The sequence below is a fragment of the Diceros bicornis genome, chromosome 38, assembly GCF_020826845.1.
Source record: "Diceros bicornis minor isolate mBicDic1 chromosome 38, mDicBic1.mat.cur, whole genome shotgun sequence".
NCBI lineage: Eukaryota > Metazoa > Chordata > Mammalia > Perissodactyla > Rhinocerotidae > Diceros > Diceros bicornis.
Window position 1 is genome coordinate 6,334,691 of NC_080777.1, and position 21,801 is coordinate 6,356,491.

The following is a 21,801-nucleotide window of genomic DNA, read 5'->3' on the forward strand; positions in this document are numbered from 1 at the left end:
GGGAGTGGGCACCCTAGTCTTGTTCCTGACCTTAGGGGAAAACCTTTCAACCTTTCACTATTGAGTATGATGTTAGCTGTGGGCTTATTATGTTGAGGTACATTCCTTCTATAGCTAATTTGTTGAGAGTTTTTATCATGAAAGGATATTGTATTTTGTTAAATGCTTTTTCTGCATCTATTGATATGATCATGTGGTATTTATCCTTCATTTTGTTAATGTTGTTTATCACATTGATTGATTTGTGTATGTTGAATCATCCTTGCATCTCAGGGATAAATCCTGCTTGATGGCATCCAGTCCTTTTAATATGCTGTTGAATTCGACTTGTTAGTATTTTGTTGAGAATTTTTGGCATCTATATTGGCCTGTAGTTTACTTTTCTTGTAGTATCCTTATGTGGTTTTAGTATTAGGGAAATGCTGGCCTTGTAAAAATAAGCTTCAGAGTGTTTCCCCCTCTTCAATTTTTTAGAAAAGTTTAAGAAGTACTGGCATTAATTCTTGTTAAAATGCTTGGTAGAATTCACCAATGAAACTATCTGGTCCTGGGTTTTTCTTTGTAGGGAGATTTTTGATTACTGATTCAATCTCCTTATTCATTATTGGTCTGTTCAGATTTTCTCTTTCTTCATGGTTCAGTCTTGGTATGTTATATTTCTGGGAACTTATCCATTTCTTCTAGGTTGTCCAATTTGTTGGCATATACATGTTCATAGAAGTCTCTTATAATGATTTGTATTTCCGTGGTATCATTTGTGATATCTCCTCTTTCATTTCTGATTTTATTTGAGTCTTCTTTCTTTTTTTTCTTAGTCTAGCTAAAGATTTGTCAATTTTGTGTATCTTTTTAAAAAACCAACTCTTTGTTTCGTTGATCTTTTCTGTCATTTTTCTAGTCTCTATTTCATTTATTTCTGCTGTAATCTTTATCTTTTCCTTTCTTATGCTAACTTTGGGCTTAGTTTGTTCTTCTTTTATTCTAGTTCCTAGAGGTGTAAGGTTAGGTTGTTTATTTGAGATCTTTCTTTTTTCTTAATATGGGTATTTATCACTATAAACTTCCCTCTTAGAACTATGTCTTCTGCATCACGTAGATTTTGGTATGCTATGTTTCCATTTTCATTTTTCTCAAGATACTTCTTATTTCCCCTTTGATTTATTTTTTGATCCATTGGTTGTCCTGGAGTGTGTTGTGTAATTTCCACATATTTATGAATTTTCCCAGTTTCCTCCTGTTATTGATTTCATTCATACCATTGTCATCAGAAAAGACACTTGATAAGATTTCAGTCTTCTTAAATTTAAGACTTGTTTTGTGGTCTAACACATGATCTATTCTAGAGAATGTTCTGTGTGTGTTTAATAAGAGTGTGTACTCTGTTGCTGTTGAATGAAATGTTTTATATATTTCTGTTAGGTCCATTTGATCTATAGCACTGTTCAAGTTCACTGTTTGCTTTTTATTTTCTGTCTGTATGATCTACCCATAGCTGAAAGTGGGGTATTGAAGTCATCTACTATTATTGTATTGCTGTTTGTTTCTCCCTTCAGGTCTGTTAATGTTTGCTTTATATATTTAGGTGCTGTGATATTGGGTGCACATATATTTACAGTTATTATATCCTCTTGGTGAATTGACTCTTTTATCATTATATCATGATCTTTGCCTCTTTTGACAGTTTTTGACTTAGAATCTATTTTCTCTGATATAAGTATAGCTACTCCTTCTCTCTTCTGGTTACCATTTGCATGGAATATCTTTTTCTTTTCTTTTCTTTTCTTTTTTGAGGAAGATTAGTCCTAAGCTAACATCTGTTGCCACTCCTCCTCTTTTTTTTTTTTTTTTTTTTTGCTGAGGAAGACTGGCCCTGGGCTAACATCTGTGCCCATCTTCCTCTATTTTGTATGGGACACCACCACAGCATGGCTTTGATAAGCGGTGCCTAGGTCTGTGACAGGATCCAAACCTGCGAACCCTGGTCCACCAAAGCGGAGCATGCAAACTTAACTGCTACACCAACAGGCTGGCTCTGGAATATCTTTTTCCATCCCTTAACTTTCAGCCTATCTGTGTCCTTAAAGCTAAAGTGAGTCTGTTGTAGGCAACATATTGTTGGGTCTTGTTTTTTTAATCCATTCAGCCACTCTGTGTCTTTTGATTGGAGAATTTAATCCGTTTATACTTAAAGTAATTACTGATAGGTAAGGATTTATAATTACTATTTTGTAAATTATTTTCTGACTGTTTTATAGTTCCTTTCTTCATCTGTTTCTGTCTTCCTTTGTTATTTGATGATTTCTTTTAATGGTATGCTTTGATTTCTTTCTCTTTCTCTTTTGTGCATCAGCTATGTATTTTTTATTTGTGGTTGCCATGAGGCTTACATAAAACATCTTATGTATATAATAGTATATTTTAAGCTGATAGCAGCTTAACTTTTACCACAATCAAACACTACAATTTGTCTCCTCCCACATTTCATGTTATTGATGTCATAATTTACATCTTTTGTATATAATGTAGCCCTTAACACTTCATTATAGCTATAGTTATTTTTAATACTTTTGTCTTTTAATTTTTATACCAGAGTTAAAAGTGATTTACATACCACCATTACAGTATTAGAGTATTCTGATTTTGACTATATTCTTACCTTTACAGTGAGTTTTATACTTTTATGTTTTTCTGTTGTTAGCATCCTTTCATTTTGAGTTAAAGAACTTCCTTTAGCATTTCTTGTAAAGGCAGATCTAGTGGTGATGAACTCTCACAACTTTTTTTTCGTCTGGGAAAGTCTTTATCTCTCCTTGATTTATGAAGGACAACTTTGCCAAATAAAGTATTCTTGGTTGGCAGCTTTTTCCTTCCAGCACTTCCAATATCCACTCTCTCCTGGCCTGCAGGGTTTCTGCTGAGAAGTCAACTCATAGTCTTATGGGGGTTTTCTTGTGTGGGAGGAGTTTTTTTTTTCTCTTGCTGCTTTTAAAATTCTCTCTGTTTCTTTGACTTTAGACAGTTTTATTATAATGTGTCTTAGAGAAGATCTTTTTAGGTTGAAACTTTTGGGGAACCCATAAGCTTCATGAACTTGGATGTCCAAGTGTCTCCCCAGATTTGGAGATGTCTCAGCCATTATTTCTTTAAGTTAGCTTTCTGCCCCTTTCTCCCTCTCTTTTCCTTCTGGGATTCCAATAATATGTAGATTGTTTCTCTTAATTGTATCCCATATTTCATGTAAACTTTGTTCACTCTTTTTCGTTCTTTTTTCTTCTTGCTCTTCTGAATGGATAACTTCAGGTGACCTGTCTACAGGTTCACTGATTTTTTCTTCTGCTTATTGAGTCTGCTGTTGAAGCTCTCTATTGAATTCTTCAGTTCAGTCAGTGAATTCTTCAACTCTAGAATTCCTGTTTGATTTTTTTTAGTGTTTCTTTTTCTTTATTGAATTTCTCATTTTGTTCGTGCATTGGTTTCCTAATTCCGTTTGTCTATCTATATTTTCTTATAGTTCCCTGAATTTCTTTAAGAGGATTGTTCTGAATTCTTTGTCCAGTGGTTCATAGATCTCCACTTCTGTAGGGTCAGTTATTAGAGCTTTATTAGTTTCCTTTGGTGGTGGTGTGTTTCCTTGATTATTTATGATCCTTATGGCCTTGCATTGGTGTCTGTGCATTTGAAGAAGTCGTCTTTACAGAATGGTTTGGCAGGGAAGGTCCTTCACCACTCAGCCTGTGCAGAGATTCTGGGTGGTCCATCTGGTAGCATCCATGGGCAGCCTTGGTGTTGGAGTCCTTAGGTGGGCGAGTCTGGTGCCTGGGTCAGCAGGTTGGCAGTCTTTGTGGGAGAGCCTAGATTCTGAGTCCTTCGGGGCTGACCAGATTCCAGGGACCACTGGGGTGAGCCTGACAATTCAGTCTGTCAGGGCCAGCCTGGCTCTGATGTGGGCTGGGAGTCTGTGTTGAGTGACCCAGCCTGGAGCCTGGGTCAGCAGGGGTGGTCTGAATCTGGGGTGAACCTGGAGCCTGGGGCCATGAGTGCTGGCCTGGAGGCTGGGTCTTCAGGGGGTGGCCTGGCCCTGGGGAAGGCCTGGGGCCATGGGGGCCAGCCTGGCTACATTTCTTAAATACCAGAATCCCTATGGAGATTTCAAGTGTTTGAGATGATCAGATCCAGGAGGGACCTGAGATGTCATCTAGTCAATCCCTTTCTCTTCAAGATGAGGAAACTATAGAGAATAAAATGTCTAATCCAAGGTCACCTAGAAAATAATGACAGAACTTAAATCTCTTGCTCCTATTACAGTGCTCTGTGATTTTTACTACTCTGTCCAAGCAAGGAATGTTGTCTCAAGTGGTCAGGTAGTTTTGTAGTTAAATCTTCTCTGAAGCTCGTGATCTTCAAGCCCTGATAGATAATCCTTTTGTGCTATGAGCCTTGCAAGTTTCCCTGACCTCTTAACCTATCTGGAATGACCCTTCTGAGCCTAGTTAATATTTTCCATCCCCTCCCTACATTTGGTGATTAAAGTACTATATTCTTTCTAGTTGTTCACATTAGCCTTCTGTTGCTCTTAGAATCCTTGGACTTCTGTAGGCTTTTGAGAGTTCTGTTGGTTATGTTTTATGATTGATATTCTTTCTGTTGAAATTTCTTTTGTTCACTACATAATTTTATATACTGATGCATTGTTTATTTGTAAATTTTACTTATCCATACGTTAATTATTAAAATAACTTAGAAAATGGACCTAGCAAGAACTGTGACCATTATGAATCTACACTGTCTAAATAACTGAAGGTAATCAAATGCATATTTCTGTTTCCATTATTCAGGACCCTTTTTTGACCCCCTTTAGGTAAGGGAGTCATAAAATCTGTCCTTTTTTTTTTTTTCAAAGCTGAGGAAGATTTATCCTGAGCTAACATTTGTTGCCAATCTTCCTCCTTTTTTGCTGGAGGAAGATTAGCCCTGAGCTAACATCTGTGCCATCTTCCTTTATTTTATATGTGGTTTGCCGCCACAGCTTGGCTGATGAGTGGTATAGATCCATGCCCACAATCTGAACTTGCGAACCTGGGCCGCGGAAGCAGAGCCCGCCGAACTTAACCACTAGGCCGCAGAGCCGGCTCCTGTCCTTTTTTCTTACCTTTAAGAATCCTGCCTGGGGCCGGCCCCGTGGCGTGGCGGTTAAGTGTGCACTTCGCTGCTGGCGGCCCGTTCGGATCCGGGCGCGCACCGATGCACTGCTTGTCAGGCCATGCTGTGGTGGCGTCCCACATAAAGTAGAGGAAGATGGGCACGGATGTTAGCTCAGGCCCAGTCTTCCTCAGCAAAAAGAGGAGGATTGGCATGGATGTTAGCTCAGGGCTGATCTTCCTCACACACACACACAAAAAAAAGAATCCTGTCTTTCTTTGGTAATATTCTTCAAGGATTTTATTTAAGTCCCTGTTATGAAAATGAGCATTTTAAATTTAAACCTTTTTTTAAAGAAGAAGCCTGGAGTAATATTTGGTAAGTATGTGATAAGAATTTAATCAAAGGAAGTAGAGAATTTGGGAGGCTAGCCTTATCACAGTCTAAGAGAGATTAAATATCTTGGGCATAGTTGTGTGGCTAGGGAAAAGGGAAATAAAACAGTAGTTTTCTTAGTTTCTTTGTAGTTCTCTATGGAAAGCTTCTGTTCCCACATTGGCACTACTGCCATTGTGGTTAGAAAATTAGAAAAGATGTAATCTATACAGAAATCGAAATATAATGATGTACACCTGAAATTTATATAATATTATGAATCAATGTTACTGCAATAAATTAATTAATTAATTTAAAAAAAAAAGAAAATTAGAAAGTAGAAGAAACACCCATGTTTTCACAAATACCGTCCTTGCAAAATGGAAGGCTATCACTGGACCTTGTACTTCCAGAGACCAAATGACATAAAATTCGTAGAAGAGAATTTTCTAAAATATAAGGAATCACTGTAGGTGATTTTTTTTTTTAAAAAAGCACAGTACTTGGCATTTTAGTGCTGAAGACACTGGAAATAATAGGGATACCATGGTACATAAATTAATCCCTATGCTGCAAGAGTTATGATCTAATAAAGATGAGACCTTACATCACTTACTATAATGCAACCCAGCATAATAGAGGGCCATAAACAGGATTCAGAGGAAAATAAGTTTGCTTCAGTCCTATGTTATAGGGAAGTGCGTGGATTTTGTTAGGGTGGAGCATAAATAGGCACAGATGGGAGGAATGTATTCCAACTGTTAGAATCTGTAATTGCTCAGAAAGGCACAGAGTATTTTTTCAGGGAGTATTTTGAGCAAGTAGCTTCAAATTACAGCTAATCCATTTTTCCTTTGGGAGAATCAAGATTTTGGTCAGGTTTTAATCTGCATACTTTTCTCTAAATCTCTTTTTATTAATACTCTCAATAATAATTCTGCAAAAAATGGTTTGTGTGTGTGTTAATGGAAGCAACCAGATGTCAGCACAATGTTAATCAGGGCAATAGCTTATGGTTTCTGTTGTGTGTTTGTGTTTTTTCGTATAATTAGTTTTATTTGAAAATTTTATGGCTAACAGGCATTACTGTTTTAAGGTGTGCCACCATGATGGAAATCTATCCTAACAGGCATTTTATTTACTTCTTAAAGAACTTTCTTCAGGAGATACCACACCTTTAATGCAAGAAAATGTACTAAGTGCAACCACACATGCTGTTAGCGACGAAGAGTCTGCTGAAGTAAATGCTAATGATCCACCAGAAGCCCCGAAGCTAGTTCTGCAGTCTCTGTTCTCACTTATACGAGGTGAAGTTGAGCAGTTGGACTCAAGAGCACTTCCCCTTTGCCTTCATCAGGTACTACATTAAACCCTTCACTTTCAGCCTCACTGAAATCCTGGGACCAATGTTTGTAATAATCTAAAATCCAATGCTCTGTAATTGATTCTACCCCACCTGTTGTTGGTGAGCCCAGGAGAAGGTGACCCTAGATCAGTGGCTGGTGGTAAATTTGGCATATTACTGACTGGTGGCCACACATTGGTCTTGGATAATCAGTCTGTAATTCAAACAATCACTGACTTCTTTTATTTAATGAATAAGCTGTGTGCAAGTAAAAGTCAATGTAGCAAGCACTTAGCACCAACTAGGTGCCAAAAACCATGCTAGACACTGGGGAAACAAAGATCACTTAACAGAGTATGTCCTTAAGAGAGCCACTAAGGAATAGGAGAAACAGTTAAACAGACAAATCATTGTAGAAGTCTGTGTTAAGTGTTAGAGTAGACATATGTTTAAGATTCAGCAAAAGCACAAAATGCATGATTAACTGTCCGGTAGGCATTAGGGATAAAGAAGGTGACTCTTGAGCTGGGATTTGCAGGAGATGTAGGCACTCACTAGATGAGCAAAGTGGTCTAGTTCATCTAGGTCAGCCAGTGCAAAGGCATGGCTGGGATATTGTTGGAGGTGAAGATGGAAAAGAGATGGGAAAAGAGATTGGATAGCTGGTGACGTTAAGGCCTTACTTTTAGGGACTGGGAGTTTTTAAGTATGGGAGTGCCAGAATCAAATTTGAATTTTAGAAAAATAACTTTTCTGATGACTGGGAGGGTAAATTAGCTGATGGAGAGCTTGGAGACCGGGAGGCTTTTAGGACAGTGAAGAGGAAGCTTTTTTACACAAGAGCTAATTCAGGAAAAATTAAGATATTTATGAGCTGTATTTTATTTTCCGTTAAAATAAAAATAGCTGGTATATGGGAATGGAAAAAGCTTCACTTTTTATTTCATTTACTTCTGTTTCATTTTAATTTTTGCAACGTACAGTGAGTAATTTTTAATTTTTAAAAAGTAAAATAGCTTTTTTCCTAAGACAGGAAAGTGTATATTCTTACAAATGTATATAACCTCCTTTGTCAACTTAAAGAATGCCTTTGAGAAAATTTGTACTGCTTTTTGACCTCTATTGTGTTACTAACTTGCCATAGTTGAGAAACACCAACACCAAGGCAGCTTTCTAATCTTTCAGCCTTCCTTTTGTACAGTGGATTGAGTTTGCAAAGGGTATTCAAGCTTATTGTTATTTCATTCTCCCAACAACCTAGATGTAAGTATTAGCTTCATCTGCTTACAAATGAGAAAACTGAGACTCCTTCATAAAGCAAGTTCCGTATAATTCTGGGGCTAGAATTTGTTTATTCCATTCAGTGCATCTGTTTTTGGAACAACTTTGGAGAAATTTGAAAGTGGGCTGTTTATTAAATAATATTGCACCAATGTCTAATTTCTTGAGGTTGATAATGGAGTTGTAGGTTATGTAGGAGAGTATCACTGTTCTTGGGAGGTACATCTGCAAGTATTTAGGAGTAAAGTGACACAATGCCTGCAACGTACTTAAGGTATTTCAGTGGAAAAAAATATGTAAGAGAGGGAAAGACAGAGAGAGAAAGCACTTTTGGCAAAAGGTCAATAATTGACAAATCTGGGTGAAAGGTATATGGCTATTGATTTTACTATTCTTTGAACTCTCCTGTAGAATTTCAATAAAAAGTTGGGAAAAAAGACATTTGGAGTAAAGATGGAAATAACAAGTGTAGTCAGATCTTTTCAAGGAGTTTGTGTCACTGGGCTGTTGTTACATTAAAGGTAAAAAGAATGTTCTTTTCTACTGGCAGGTGGTCCAACAGCCAAAGCAGATCTAGTAGAAAATCACATTTTTAGGCAGGAAGATGATAACAATCTTGATCAGGCCTAAGAGATTATTTAATTTCTTTATATCTCAAAGTAAAATTCCACCTCTGTCTCCCAGGAACATAGCGATTTGCTGAATCCTGTAGGTTATGCTTCTTAAATATCTCAGCAATCGATCCTCTCCTGGCAGAGGAGCTTATACAGTATAGTAGTGGTTTAAAAGTATGGGCTTTGGCTCTACTACTAACAAGCTAAGTAACTTTCAGTTTCTTCTTCTGTAAAGTCGTAAATGACTAAATGAGATAATGCTGGTAAAAGCACTTAACATAGTGCTTGGTATGCAGTAAAAACCAAATAAATATTAAGCATTATAACTGTATCCTCACTGTCACTAATTCAAAGATTGCTTGTTAGAAATGAAGGCTGGAGACCAGCAAAGAGATGCTGAAGCCTGCAGTAAACTGAGACATCAGGGCTACGGGAGTCAGCTGATGGCTGCCCTTCTCAGCCCAGAAATACAAAATATCCTCGCACCTCCCGAGGGAACCTCAACTCAGGGACAGGTGGAGTGACGTTTTATTCATTTCCGTGATTCCCAGCACCTCACACTGTGCCTTTCACCTGGATTCACCAGTTGTTGACATTTTGCCAAATTTGTGCTCCTGCTTCCCCCTGCCCCCCCGCACATCTTTTCCATGGAAGCATTTTAAAGTAATCTTCAGGCATTATATCACTTCATCCTTAATACTTGCACATATATTTCCCAAGAACATATACATACTTACAATGCCATTATCAACCCCAAGAAATTAGACATTGATATAGTATTATTTAATATACAGCCTATAGTTAGGTTTCCCTCTAGTTATTCCACGAATGTTCTTTATAACTAGTTTTCCCCTAATCCAGGATCTGGTGAAGGAGCACATATTGCATTTGGTTGTCAAGATTCTTTCGTCTTTTGTAATCCAGAAAAATCTCCTGACTTTTTTTTTTTTTAATTTCATAATATTGACACTTATGAAGAGCCCAAGAATTCTAGTAGAATGTCCTATAATCAGGATTTGTCTGATTATTTCTTATGATTTGATTCAGGTTAAAACATTTGGGACAAGAATTCTGCTTAGGTGACATTCCATACCCAGTTGTCTCTAGAACTCACTGCAGTCTGGGTTTCGTATCCACTGCTCCACCAGAATTGCATGTAAAGGTCACGAATAACCGCCCTGTTGTCAAATCCAGCGATCAGTCCTCAGTTTTCATCGTACTGGTGCTATTAGAAGCTTTGACAAGTTGATCACATATTCTATTTTGGAGCATTTTCTTTGTTTGCCTTTTGGGACCCCCTCATTCTTGGTTTTTACCTCTTACTTCGCTGGCCATGCCTTCTCTGGCCATTTGTTGAGTCCTCCAAATTTTACTAATTTTTAAGCATTGGAGTACTTCAGGATTCAATTCTGGACTCCAGAATTAAATATCCAGCTTCCTGAGACATCTAATGGACATTTCAAATTTAAGATGTCCAAAATTGAATTTTTATTTTTCTCCCAAATCTACTGCTTTCCTAGTCTTCCCCCTCTTGTTCAATGGCAACTCCATCCCTCCAGTTGCTGAGACCAGACACGTTCAAGTCGTCTTTTGCTTACTTTTCCCCACATCCAGATCTAATCAGCAAGTCCTGCAGATCTACTTCAAAATATATCCAGAATCTGATCTCTTCTTACCTCCTCCATTGCTACCGTCTCAGTACAAGACACCATCAAATCTCACCTGGATTCTTGCGGTTCACTCTTCACAGTAGAAACCTCTCTGCTTTCACTCTTACTTCCATTTAGTGTTTCCCTCTACACAGCAGTCACTGTGATCGGATAAAACATAAGTCAGATCACGTCCCTCCTCTGCTCAGAGCCCTCCAGTGGCTTCGCTTCTCATTCAGAGTAGAAGCCAAAATCATTACCATGGCCTACAAGACCGTGCATGATCTGGCCCTGTTACCTCTTAGACGTTAATTCCTAGAACTTTCCTTCTTATTCACTCCTTTCCAGGTACACCAGCCCCCAGCACTTCCTCACATATATCAAGGATGTTCCTATTTCAGGCCTTTGGTATCTCCTTTCTACTCTTTCTCAGGAAACCACTAGAAGATATGCTCCACCCAAACAAGAGAGTAATAGAAAGATGTGAGATATAGGAAATTGGGGATGCTACCCAGGAGAGAGGTGAAGGGAATCTCCAGGTGAAGGGAGATTCTAAGATGACAGCTATGTACCAAGAAGGAGAGGATAATCAGGCCTGTTTAGAGCAGATCGGAAGAGTCTGAAGAGAGAATTCTATAACATTTTCTTGGTTTTGAGTATATGATGTGTCCGAATATATTGAGAGAAATTTAGACTCTTGACGGACTATTTGGAGTTGTACAAGTAAGAAATGCATGGAAAACTAGCCAAAAAACAAAAAGGAAAAGAGAAAAGCAACTTCAGGGAAAACAAAAAGTTTTCAGGAAAGGAAAAATAATAATAGTTTGGTTCATTCTAAGGTAAACATTAAATATTTATCTACCCATTACTGCAATATAACAATATGGAGAGAGTGAGTATGTGAGAGACAGTGTGTGTGTTTGTAGGGTAGGGGTAGGGGAGGAGCAAAGGACTCAATCCTCATCTTCTGCTAAAACTGGAAATAAGAAATATAAGCATAATATTTAGAGATACAGAAGTTAAAAAAAAATAGATAAAAGAAATCTGTTTGCTCCTGAAGAAAAGAGTATAGGGCAAGAGTGGCAGAGGCTTTCTTAACGCACTTAGAGAACTGTTGGACTCCTTAAACCATATACATGCATAATGTTGACAAACATAAGACCTAAAAGGAGACATTATAATTCAAGCATATGGTGAGAAAAGCATCTAAGTTAAGGTGGTGACAGTAGAAATGGAGAAGGATGAATTTGAAATCTTCCGAAGGAAGAATCACTAGAACTTGGTGTAGATAGTAAAAAGGGGATGAGAGAGAAGTCAGAGATAACTCTAGTATATACAGTTTGGAGGGATGGTAATACCATTAACAGAAATACGGAATTAAAGGAGGAGAGTTAATTTGGGGACAATTATTATTTTTAAAGTGATATTATATGGATGCACATGTGCTAAAGGCCATTGGAAATATGACTACAGTTACTTTAGATACACACTTGGAGCTGTTGAAGGGCTGAGTAATCTTTCACAGACTGACTGAGTTGATGTGACTGCAGGTTAGCTTTAAGTGTACAGCTGAAGTCATAAACCTGGAAGCTTTTCATAGACAAGTGGGAAGAAAAACATCAAGTGCTGTGCTCTCTGGTCAGTGGGCTTTTACGGAAACTAGTGTCAGACTCAGGCAGGAAATGGATCCACTGGGATCCTTGATGGTCCACTCTGAGGCTATGGCCAAAAGATACACCTTCCTAATTCCCGTTTTTTGTTCCTGGTAGGTAAAAGAAGCCTGAAACCAGGATAACCTTAAAACTGTTGTCCTCCGAGAGTGATTTTCAATTTACTTTTTCACATGATTCTACTCTGCATCTTCTTCTCGTTCAGACTCAGAGTCAAAAACCGTTTTACACACTTACTGCTTGGTACTGGGTGCTATGCTAAGTACATTCTCTCATTCAATCCTAACAGCAGCTTTGTCTCACAGAGTTACAGGTACTGTCGTCCTTGTTTTACAGATAAGGAAGCTGAGGCTTGAGACGTGAAATGACATCTCTAAGGTCACAGCTGGTAATGGCAGACCTTGGAGTAGAACGCAGTCAGGTTATTCACCTCCAAACTCCACGTTCTTTCTGCTCTGCCAGGCTACCTCCCACATTTAGACACATGGGACCTCAAAGAAAATCACATCTTCCCTTGCCTGGCTGGACTTGCTAGGGTTAGGTTTTTTGTTTTTTTTCTACACAACTTTTTTTTTTTATTGCAGTAACATTGGTTTATAACATTATATAAATTTCGGGTGTACATCATTATATTTTGATTTCTGTGTCGATTACATCATGTTCCCCACCCAAAGATTAATTACAAGCCACGGGGTTAGGTTTTTATAGGGGAAATACCCTGTATATTTATTTTTCAAGTTGCCTATGTTTACCTGGAAATACCTTTTGCTTTTGAGGCATTGGGTTTCATGACGCTGTCTTCATGGTTGTTTTTATGGTATTGGAACTGCAACAGAAACTTGAAAGCTATTTGAAATATATATTTATGTAGTGCCAGAAAATCTGGTTCAGAATAGCTATGGACCCCATCAATACTTCTTAAATAAGAGCTATTTATAAATAACTATGTGCCAGTGATGCACAAATGTAAAAAGGCAAGGGGAATAGCTTTGGAGAGCCAGACATTCATCTTAGTGGGCAACCTGAAACTATATCTCATGTCACAAATAGTAGGGAAATCATGCTATAGATTTCTCACTGGTAGTTTGTAGATGAAATGTTGTCATTGATTTCTGATGGTGTAACCCAGTGGTGTGCTGGGGTCTGCCAGTCCCCACTCATGAGAACCGTATTTGGTAATGTCCATCATGTTGGTAGCTTGAAATTGGCCATGATGGGAGTATTGGCACCACAGAAATGAGCAAACAATACGAATCAGGGCTCTCCCCAACACTCGAGAGCTGATTATTCAGTAAACATTTATCAGCACACTACTAGTTACAGTATATGAAATTCTCATATTTAGGTAAAACAATGGTTGAATATTGACAACTTGACTTGGTTCAAACTAGTACTATTATAACATACTATTAGAACGATGAGCTGATGAAAGACAAGCAGAATCTTGAAAATCAATTTATCCTTTGCAAAGTCCTCAGAGTAGAAAATAAGTATGGAATCAAACTTTAGATTATACTAAAAATTTACAGAGAGGTGATAAATCTAGTCGTCTGTGTTGCTCATAGAAAAATGTTAGATCTATAGATAAATTTTAAGCGAGGCAGATATTTTCCTTTAAAAGTATGCTGTTTCCATTGTGGGATTTGGAAACACCATTCCTTCTTATTGCTAGTTTATAGGTTTGACAAGTACTTTATTGCTCTTTTCAGTGGCAGCTACCTGGAAAATGGAGATAGTGATCTATTAATGGAACACCTTTTTTTACTAGAGGTGTAGTAAGAATCAGTGGAAACTGCTTTAAAAGTGTAAAGTTCTTATATGAAATATTCTAAATATGAGAGCAGTCAGTTTATGCAGATATTTCTCAGAAAACAATTTCAGTTTTACTGTTCTATTTATAAATGCTACATCTAAATAAAAATCTAAAGAAAATACTCCAAAGTTTTTAGAATCAAAGAATTTTTAAATTTAAGGATGGCATAGAATGAATCTGGTACGTGATAAGCCTTGACTGGGACCAGATCCTGGGTCTCTGGACTCCCATCCAATGCCCTTTATAACTGTGCAGCACTTTGTATATATTCCAGACATCATTGCTCAACTCTTAGCACTTGGCCCGGCCTTTTCTGAAATATCAAAACAGATCCAAAAGTCAGTGTCCCATGAGGTAGTTTGTGGAATAGAAATGAAATGAATGTGGTTTTAAGGTCTCCTGTGACATGACATATTTCACCTTTTTAATTGACGATAGTCATTCTTTCACTCGTGTTATACCTTTATAAGCCTCTGTAGCATTTTCCTTGTTCTTTAGAGTTCTTACTTCTAAACTCTAATGTATCTGTGAAGTTTGCTTTGATTTGAAATAAAGTAGGAAGAATGAGGTTGTATAAAGACCAAAGAATGTCTGTGTTCGCTTTGCTTGAGATAAGTGATTTCAGAAATGTGTCCTGTGCCTACAGTCACAGTAACTGATCTGGTGAATGTACTTAAGAGTTTTATTAGACTGATATCAAATACTTTCAGAATTTCAAGGTCTTGATTTCTTCCAAATTAGGCTTTTCATCCAAATGTTAATTTAATTTCCTCTGTTTTTTGTTTGTTTTTTAACAGATAGCAGAGTCCTATTTCCAGGAGGAAGACTGTATCCTTCTCTTAATTACAGGAAGAAATTCGTAGAACTCTTAGAGAACTGCTCATTTTTAAAAATTGAGATTTACGTACAATAAAATATATAGATCTTTCGTTTTCAAAGAGTTTTAACAGTTGTATGTGCCCATGTAACCATCTCAGAAAGCAAGATGTAGGGAATTTCTGTCACTCCAGGAAATTCTCTGGAACCACCCAAATGTGACCTTCCATAAATAAGCCCTAAGTTTACCAAAATCTAAATGTTTGTGTGTTTGGTGGGGGGTGGAGGGGGGACCTGTTGCTGAAAAATATAATTAAAAACTCCATTGGATTTTCTTTCTTTTGAATTAAACAGAAGTACAAACCAAGTAATATTCATATAGTAGAGCCTGTCGAGCATATTACACATAATAAATCTCTTGACTGTCTTATTTCAGCTGTGTATCTGCAAAGGGAAGATTGAATTCTTCACTAGTAACAAACAGAATAAATGTTGTTGTGAGACTGTATGTTAACTTTTGTATAGGAAAGATTTCGTCCCTCAGTTTTTCAAATTCCCTTTTTTTAAATTGTTTTTCTTTTTGAGGGATGGCCCAACATATACTGTCTTTAACGTATCATGTGCATCTGTTTTTCTCCATTTGTGTGGTTTCTTTTTCCTCCTCACCTTGTTGACTTGTACCACATCTCTGAGCAGATTGGAGGGATAAGCAGTTGTCACCTTAAACTCGATCCAGTAAACTGTGGTAACAACTTCATACAATGGCAGTTTATTACTAAGTATGTAGGAAATCTAATTCTGGTGGAAATGAAGCTAGAACTCTTTTTTTTTTTAACCAGATAATGAGTATGATCGAGTGCAGTGCAGACCTGCATCTGCATCCCGGGAGCTTCTTGGAAATGCAAATTCATGTGCCTTAGAATCAGAGCTTCTGGGGATCAGACCCATGAATGTGTATTTTAGCAAGCTTTTCAGATAATTTTTATGTTCCATAAAGTTTGAGAAACACTGGTATACTTTAAGTCATGGGCAGAGGAAAGTGGAATTGTTCCTGCTTCTCCCTGGCCTGTTTTATGATCCCTGGCATATCTTTAAGACTGCAAATGAGAGAGAACTGAATCTCTGAGTGATCATAGGAAGGACAAAAACCTGATCAGTTTTTCTCTTCCTTCTTTCTGGGTCAACGTTTAGAACATGGCCCAAAGGAAGGTAGACAGTTGGACAATTTATCACGGCCTCATATGATGCTAAATGTATGATACAGATGGAGAAGGCAGACGTTTATAAGAAAATTTACAAAGAGAATCACATAATTATGAAAATCACTGTGGCGAGTTAATTAGAGTTTTGCAAAAGATCCATATAATGTTTTGCTCTGTCCTTATTTAGGCATGTAATCCTTTGGTTTCGTGGGAGAAAAGCATTCAGTGAGAAATAAGTAAAGGGTCAAGGTGAGTTGGAATCAGAAACAAACACTTGACTAAAGAGGAACATAGTTGCTTGACAGAAAGTAATTTAAGGAGAGAAAAAAGGAAAACACTTAGATGCCAGGATTCCGCAGGCGTACTATTTCCAATTAAATTATCTTTAATTGACTCTGTTAAAGATATATTAGCAAGCAGGCCTTGAGCATTAAAACTTTCTTTTAGTTTCTACTGTTTGCTTATAGCGTGGAACCCAAGCAGCTACTGCATAACAGGCAACATTAAAATTTGCTTCAAAACCAAGAAATCTTACTTAAGACTTGTTGAAATTTAAAAATATTTAGAGTCCTCTCATTTTTTTAGTAAGCTTCAATTTTCTCAACTTATATAAGATATCCTTCTTCAAATACGGGGCTAAATGTCAATGGTCTGGATTTCTATTTTCCTCAAATTTTCTGTTCAGATGAGAAAGCAATGAAATTCATTCAGCTTGAACGATTGTATCATGAGCAATTGCTCGCAAATCTTTCTGCCATTCAAGAACAGTGGGGTGAGTACAGACTAACATAGAGTGTGGAATTATCTGTAATCTAACAAGCTGCTATCTAGAAAGTTAACTATTTGACTGGGTTTTGTAAATCAGGAAATAAATGTTTCTACAGTCAAGTTAATGTTGCAAAGAAAGTAGCATTTTTACCACAAGTCTAAGTCATTGTGAGAAAAAAATTTCTCTTTGTGTTTCACTCTTCATGTCAGTGCCAAGAAAAGAACACTGGTAGCTATTTGCGTTTCTTCTGATCTCTTTGCATGCCCTACTGGCTACTTTAGTCTCTGGGGTAATATTGACTTGTATTGAAAAGTAGCTGCTTAGCTATTTCTAATTGTGTTACCTTTGGGGTTGTTTGAAAAGATAATTTTGCATGCCAATCTTTGTAAGTGGTGCTAGTTAACTATTTTTTCCCTCCTAAATATGTTTTGTGATAGCCAGTGACTAACAAATATTTTACATTTAGAAACAAAATGGAGAACTGTACAACCACATACAGTCACATCTCTAAGGAATTCAGAAAAAGGATTTAATGGTGAAGATTTTGAACGGCTTACTAAACTTTGCACAACACATCAAGAGTAAGTATATCAGTGTTTGGTTAAAATGAGTTAGAATAGAATATTGAAGAAGCATTATAGCACTGAATATTTGAAATACAAGTTCCATTTCTTTGTTTTGTTAATATTTTCAACTGGAGAAATTAAAGTGGATGAAATAAAGTGATTAGATTCCTTTCTCAGCTTTTATCTCAGGTTTTTACACTGAATTCAGTGAAAGATCAACTTTACATAGGTTCAAAGCACCTAAGTTCTAGTTTTGATCTCCGTTTGGTAAGAGGTTAGGGAATTCAGATGGAAAAAGTTGTGTGTTAGGATTTTTTATTGTAGTTGTTTGCCAATGTTTATATGTTGTAGTAAAAACAGATTTTTAAGAGTAGTCTAATACTGGAAAGTAAATACAATATGATATTTCATCAAAATAATGCAGAAAGAAAATTACATTTACCAGATAATTTTTAATTGCTTGATTTGTATCCAAAGAATTATATTTGTTGTAGTTGTGTTTGTATCAAAGAGTTGGATTTTTTAAAACTAAATTATAGTAATAATAAAGCACTTAAATATATTTTTTGAGCTCATTATTTGAAGACTCAGAATTCTGAAGGTGAGGGGGCATGATGGTGATGAAACTAGTGCAGGTTTCTGGGATGCAACGTGGGTCCTCAACACAGAGGATGAAAGACTGCATTCTGTTAACTGTTTCTGCTTTTCCCTCAGAATCACAAAAGTAAACTAAAACTCTGTTTGTTAATAATGAAACAGACCCAAGTAATTGTTTGTTAGCTCATGCAGCAGATAGAGAATTGCTTTTGGATCTGATTATTTTGAAGACCAGCCTTGGAAGAATGATTCTAGATTCAGAAGTGATGGCTATTCAACTCTTGTGATGGCAGTTACTTGTGTCAGTCAGTTTGAACCTTTGAAACCGCATTATAACCTAGTTTCTTAGCATGTTAAATAGGTTAACTTTCAACTTCATAGAGCTTTAAAATAATCGGAATCCTTTAAAATGCATAAATGAGATTGTTTTCTTTCAAAATATTCAGTGTAGACACTTTTCCCTGTCCTTCCCATGGTACTAATGATTTTTTAATGTGTTACAAATGTTTTAATTATTTAAAAACAAATATTTATTGGGGCCGGCCCCGTGGCTTAGCGGTTAAGTGCGCATGCTCAGCTACTGGCGGCCCGTGTTCGGATCCGGGGGCGTGCACCGACACACTGCTTCTCCGGCCATGCTGAGTCCTCGTCCCACATAGAGCAACTGGAAGGATGTGCAACTATGACATACAACTACCTACTGGGGCTTTGGGGGGAAAAAAAAGGAGATGGATTGGCAATAGATGTTAGCTCAGAGCCGGTCTTCCTCAGCAAAAAGAGGAGGATTAGCATGGATGTTAGCTCAGGGCTGATCTTCCTCAAAAAACAAAACAAAACATAACAAATATTTATTGCACATGATATGAACAGGGCATTTTTATGCTTTAAATTTGAGTAATTCCCCTAAATTATTACCCTTAAATTTTTTTAATATAAAAAATATTTTTGAGTTATACATACATTGAAGTGCACAAGCTTGGTGAATTTTGACATATACATATATGTCTGTAATTACCACTCTGACCAAGATACAGAACAGCCTAGCCCCTCAGAAAACTCCCTCATGCGTGTACCAAGTCAGTACCCCCCCGACCCCCAAAGTAACCACTGTCTGAGTTCTATAACAGTATATTTGCCTGTTCTGTAATTTCATGTTAGTGTAATCACACTGTGTGTAGATTTTTGTATCTAGCTTCTTTTGCCCATCATTATGTCCGTGTTACATGTTGTTGCATGTAATGGTAATTTGCTCTGTTTTATTCCTGTGTAGAATAAGTCATTATATGACTTTGTAGCAATTTATTTATCCCTCCTATTGTTAACAGACATTTGGATTGTTTCTGGGTTTTGAATATTATGAATAAAATGGCTATGAACGTTTTTGTGCATGCCTTTTGGTGGATATATGTATTCTGTTATCTTGGGTATTCTCTAAAATATAATATTTAAAAATTACTTTTTTTGTTATCTGTTTCCATGGATGATGCCAATAAAATTATCTTACACCGTAATCTATTTTAGACTATAATGACATAAACCAAAATGTAAAAAATATATATGTGTGAAATACTCTTTAATACATTATTGGCAAAAGGTTAACGTACTTTTTTCTCCTAGGTCTCAGTATTTGTAGCTTCTTTGAGAGTTTTCAGCAGTAATTGTCTATCTAAGGAGATAAACACATGATATAGTTGCACTTTGAACTGTGTGAACCAGTGGTAATGTTTCAGCGGTGGAAATGTTCTGTGCTAATATTAGAATCCAGAGAAGCTGTATTTTTTTTAACAGCCATTTCAGTGACATTTGTTTGGAAGCAGATTGCTGCTGTAAATTTTTTTTAATTCTTTTTTTCTCTCTTTTTTTCTACAGTCCTCTTTTGTCCAAACATAAGGTAAGAGACTGTTTCTTTGAAAATATTTTTCAGGAAAAATGTTGTGTCGTATGTCTGTTGCATGGACCGTTTTAGAAAATAATGAAACCTTTGTCAAATTATTTTCAGCTTTCTAATTTAATGTAACAGTTTCCCCAAAAGTTTTTTTTTTTTTTTTTTTTTTTTTTACTTTTTAGCTAGCAGCTGTAGAAAAGTCCCTGGGAGGGAAATGCTTTACGCAATTAATGGCGTCTGAAGATCCAAAGGAAAGGGGAGCCGCAGCCCAAGAGTCGGGTATGTTTTTAAGTTCGAGAGGGATGTAAGAGATGCCTGCCTCCTGTAATATTTTACAAGTGTTACATCTGAATTGCTGCAAAGGAATTTTTTTGCATATACCTCTCCTAGACAAATAGCCAAGTGAGATTTTTTTAATATTGTGTAACTATTTTTAGGTATCTAGTAGTAGAAATTATAAATTCTAAATTCTTATAAAACCATAAAATTATTTCCATGTTTTCAGTAGTTGGTTATATGTATGTAACAGAATATGACAAGGTTGTACAAAAATGCTCTGAAATAGAATTGGTTTTGGAGTATTCAGATGTCCTTTTCTGTTTAAAAACCAGCAATTATTGTATGCACTTTACCAGATATTTGTTCTATAAATATTGATATTTACAAGCTGTATATCTTGATAATTTATCTATAACAATGGATTTACTTGCCTTTTTTGTTGACTAACATATGATGTACTTTAATTTGCATTTACACATTTCTAAAGCATTTATGACATATTTTATACCACTTTGTCTTACATCAAAAGTTAAAGATTTTTAGAAATTTTTTTTCTTGCACGAGTAGCGTATATTCATTATAAAAACTTTAGAAAATAAAGATAAGCCCGTTTTAAGGTGTTTATTTTTCCTGATGTATGATTTTAATACTAATTTATATTCCTGGGCTTTATGTTCCTGAGCCTGAGTGCCCTGATAGTTACCAGGCAGCATCAGGTGTTTTGACTGAGTTGCCTGAATAGATAAGATGATAATGATGATGTCTTCAATTTAATTCACATTTTTTTGTTTACAAAGTCCTTTTTTTCTCCCCTAAATTTTACTTTATCCTCTTTTCTCTTGTGAGGAAAATTTGGGATATTGCCTCAGGCCAATCCTGCTGTACTCTGCTCTTCTCATCTGTTCTTTTCCAGTCATTTTTATGTTGGAAATCAGTAAAGTTAGCTTCATAAAAATCTTAAAGAGGGAAGAAGTTAACAAATAGTTTGGGCATAGATCTTCTCCGTGTTGTGCACTTTGGAAGGAGTGCTATTACAGGCTGGTAGTTTGAATTTGACACCTCGCACTGGTTGCTGCCCAGCATCAGCGTGGCACGACTTCTAGCTTGGCCTCTCCTCTGAGATATGTGGTGCAGATGGGGAAACTGAGGCACCACATTTAAGTCCTTGATTCGTGCTTTGATTCACAACCAGAACCCGAGTCTTCTGGTTTCTAATCGACTGCAGGGTGCTTCTGCTGAGTAAGCTGTATGGCTTATCAAAGACTTCCACAATACAGACATCTCACTAGTAACCATCTTATGGGGAGGATGCGGACTAAATTCTGGGGAAAGAAATCTTGCCAAGTCTGATAAAACAATATCTTTTAAAGAAAGATATCAGATCTCCCAGAATTAATTAATCTCCTCAGATTGGTTATTCTGTGAATAAATACATAGAGACATAAGAATATGAGAAAAAGAGAAATGTGAAAATATTACTTTAAATGATTTGTATTTAATACATTGTCCTTGTGTTACCTCATATTCCTCATTTCTAATAATGTCTGACATGTAGTACAATATAAACTTTCCTTTCCCTTTTCTTTCTCTCTACATTCCTTGATCCTAAGCTCCTTATGTAATATGTAACTTGCTATTTTTTGTGTGATGATTAAAAACATTGTTTTTGGAGCCAAACTTGTCTGCTTGGAATCCTGTCTCCACCGCTCACAGCTGTGTGACCTTAGGCAAGTTGCCTAACTTCTCTGTGCCTCCCTTTCCTCAGCTCCAAAATGTGGACGCTAATAGCATTTACCTCACA

The 21,801-nt window shown here is 36.7% G+C and overlaps 1 protein-coding gene across 7 annotated transcripts in view; it reads left to right on the forward strand.

The window, feature by feature from the left end:
- Window positions 1-21,801, forward strand: part of CNST (consortin, connexin sorting protein) — a 116,389-nt gene that overhangs the window by 68,765 nt on the left and 25,823 nt on the right. For all 7 annotated transcript variants that reach the window (XM_058533563.1, XM_058533570.1, XM_058533564.1 and 4 more), the window contains 6 exons: window positions 6,666-6,871; window positions 14,684-14,714; window positions 16,590-16,676; window positions 17,140-17,254; window positions 19,706-19,727; window positions 19,904-20,000. In XM_058533563.1, coding sequence (XP_058389546.1) covers window positions 6,666-6,871; window positions 14,684-14,714; window positions 16,590-16,676; window positions 17,140-17,254; window positions 19,706-19,727; window positions 19,904-20,000 — 558 coding nt within the window. The remainder of the gene's footprint in view (window positions 1-6,665; window positions 6,872-14,683; window positions 14,715-16,589; window positions 16,677-17,139; window positions 17,255-19,705; window positions 19,728-19,903; window positions 20,001-21,801) is intronic.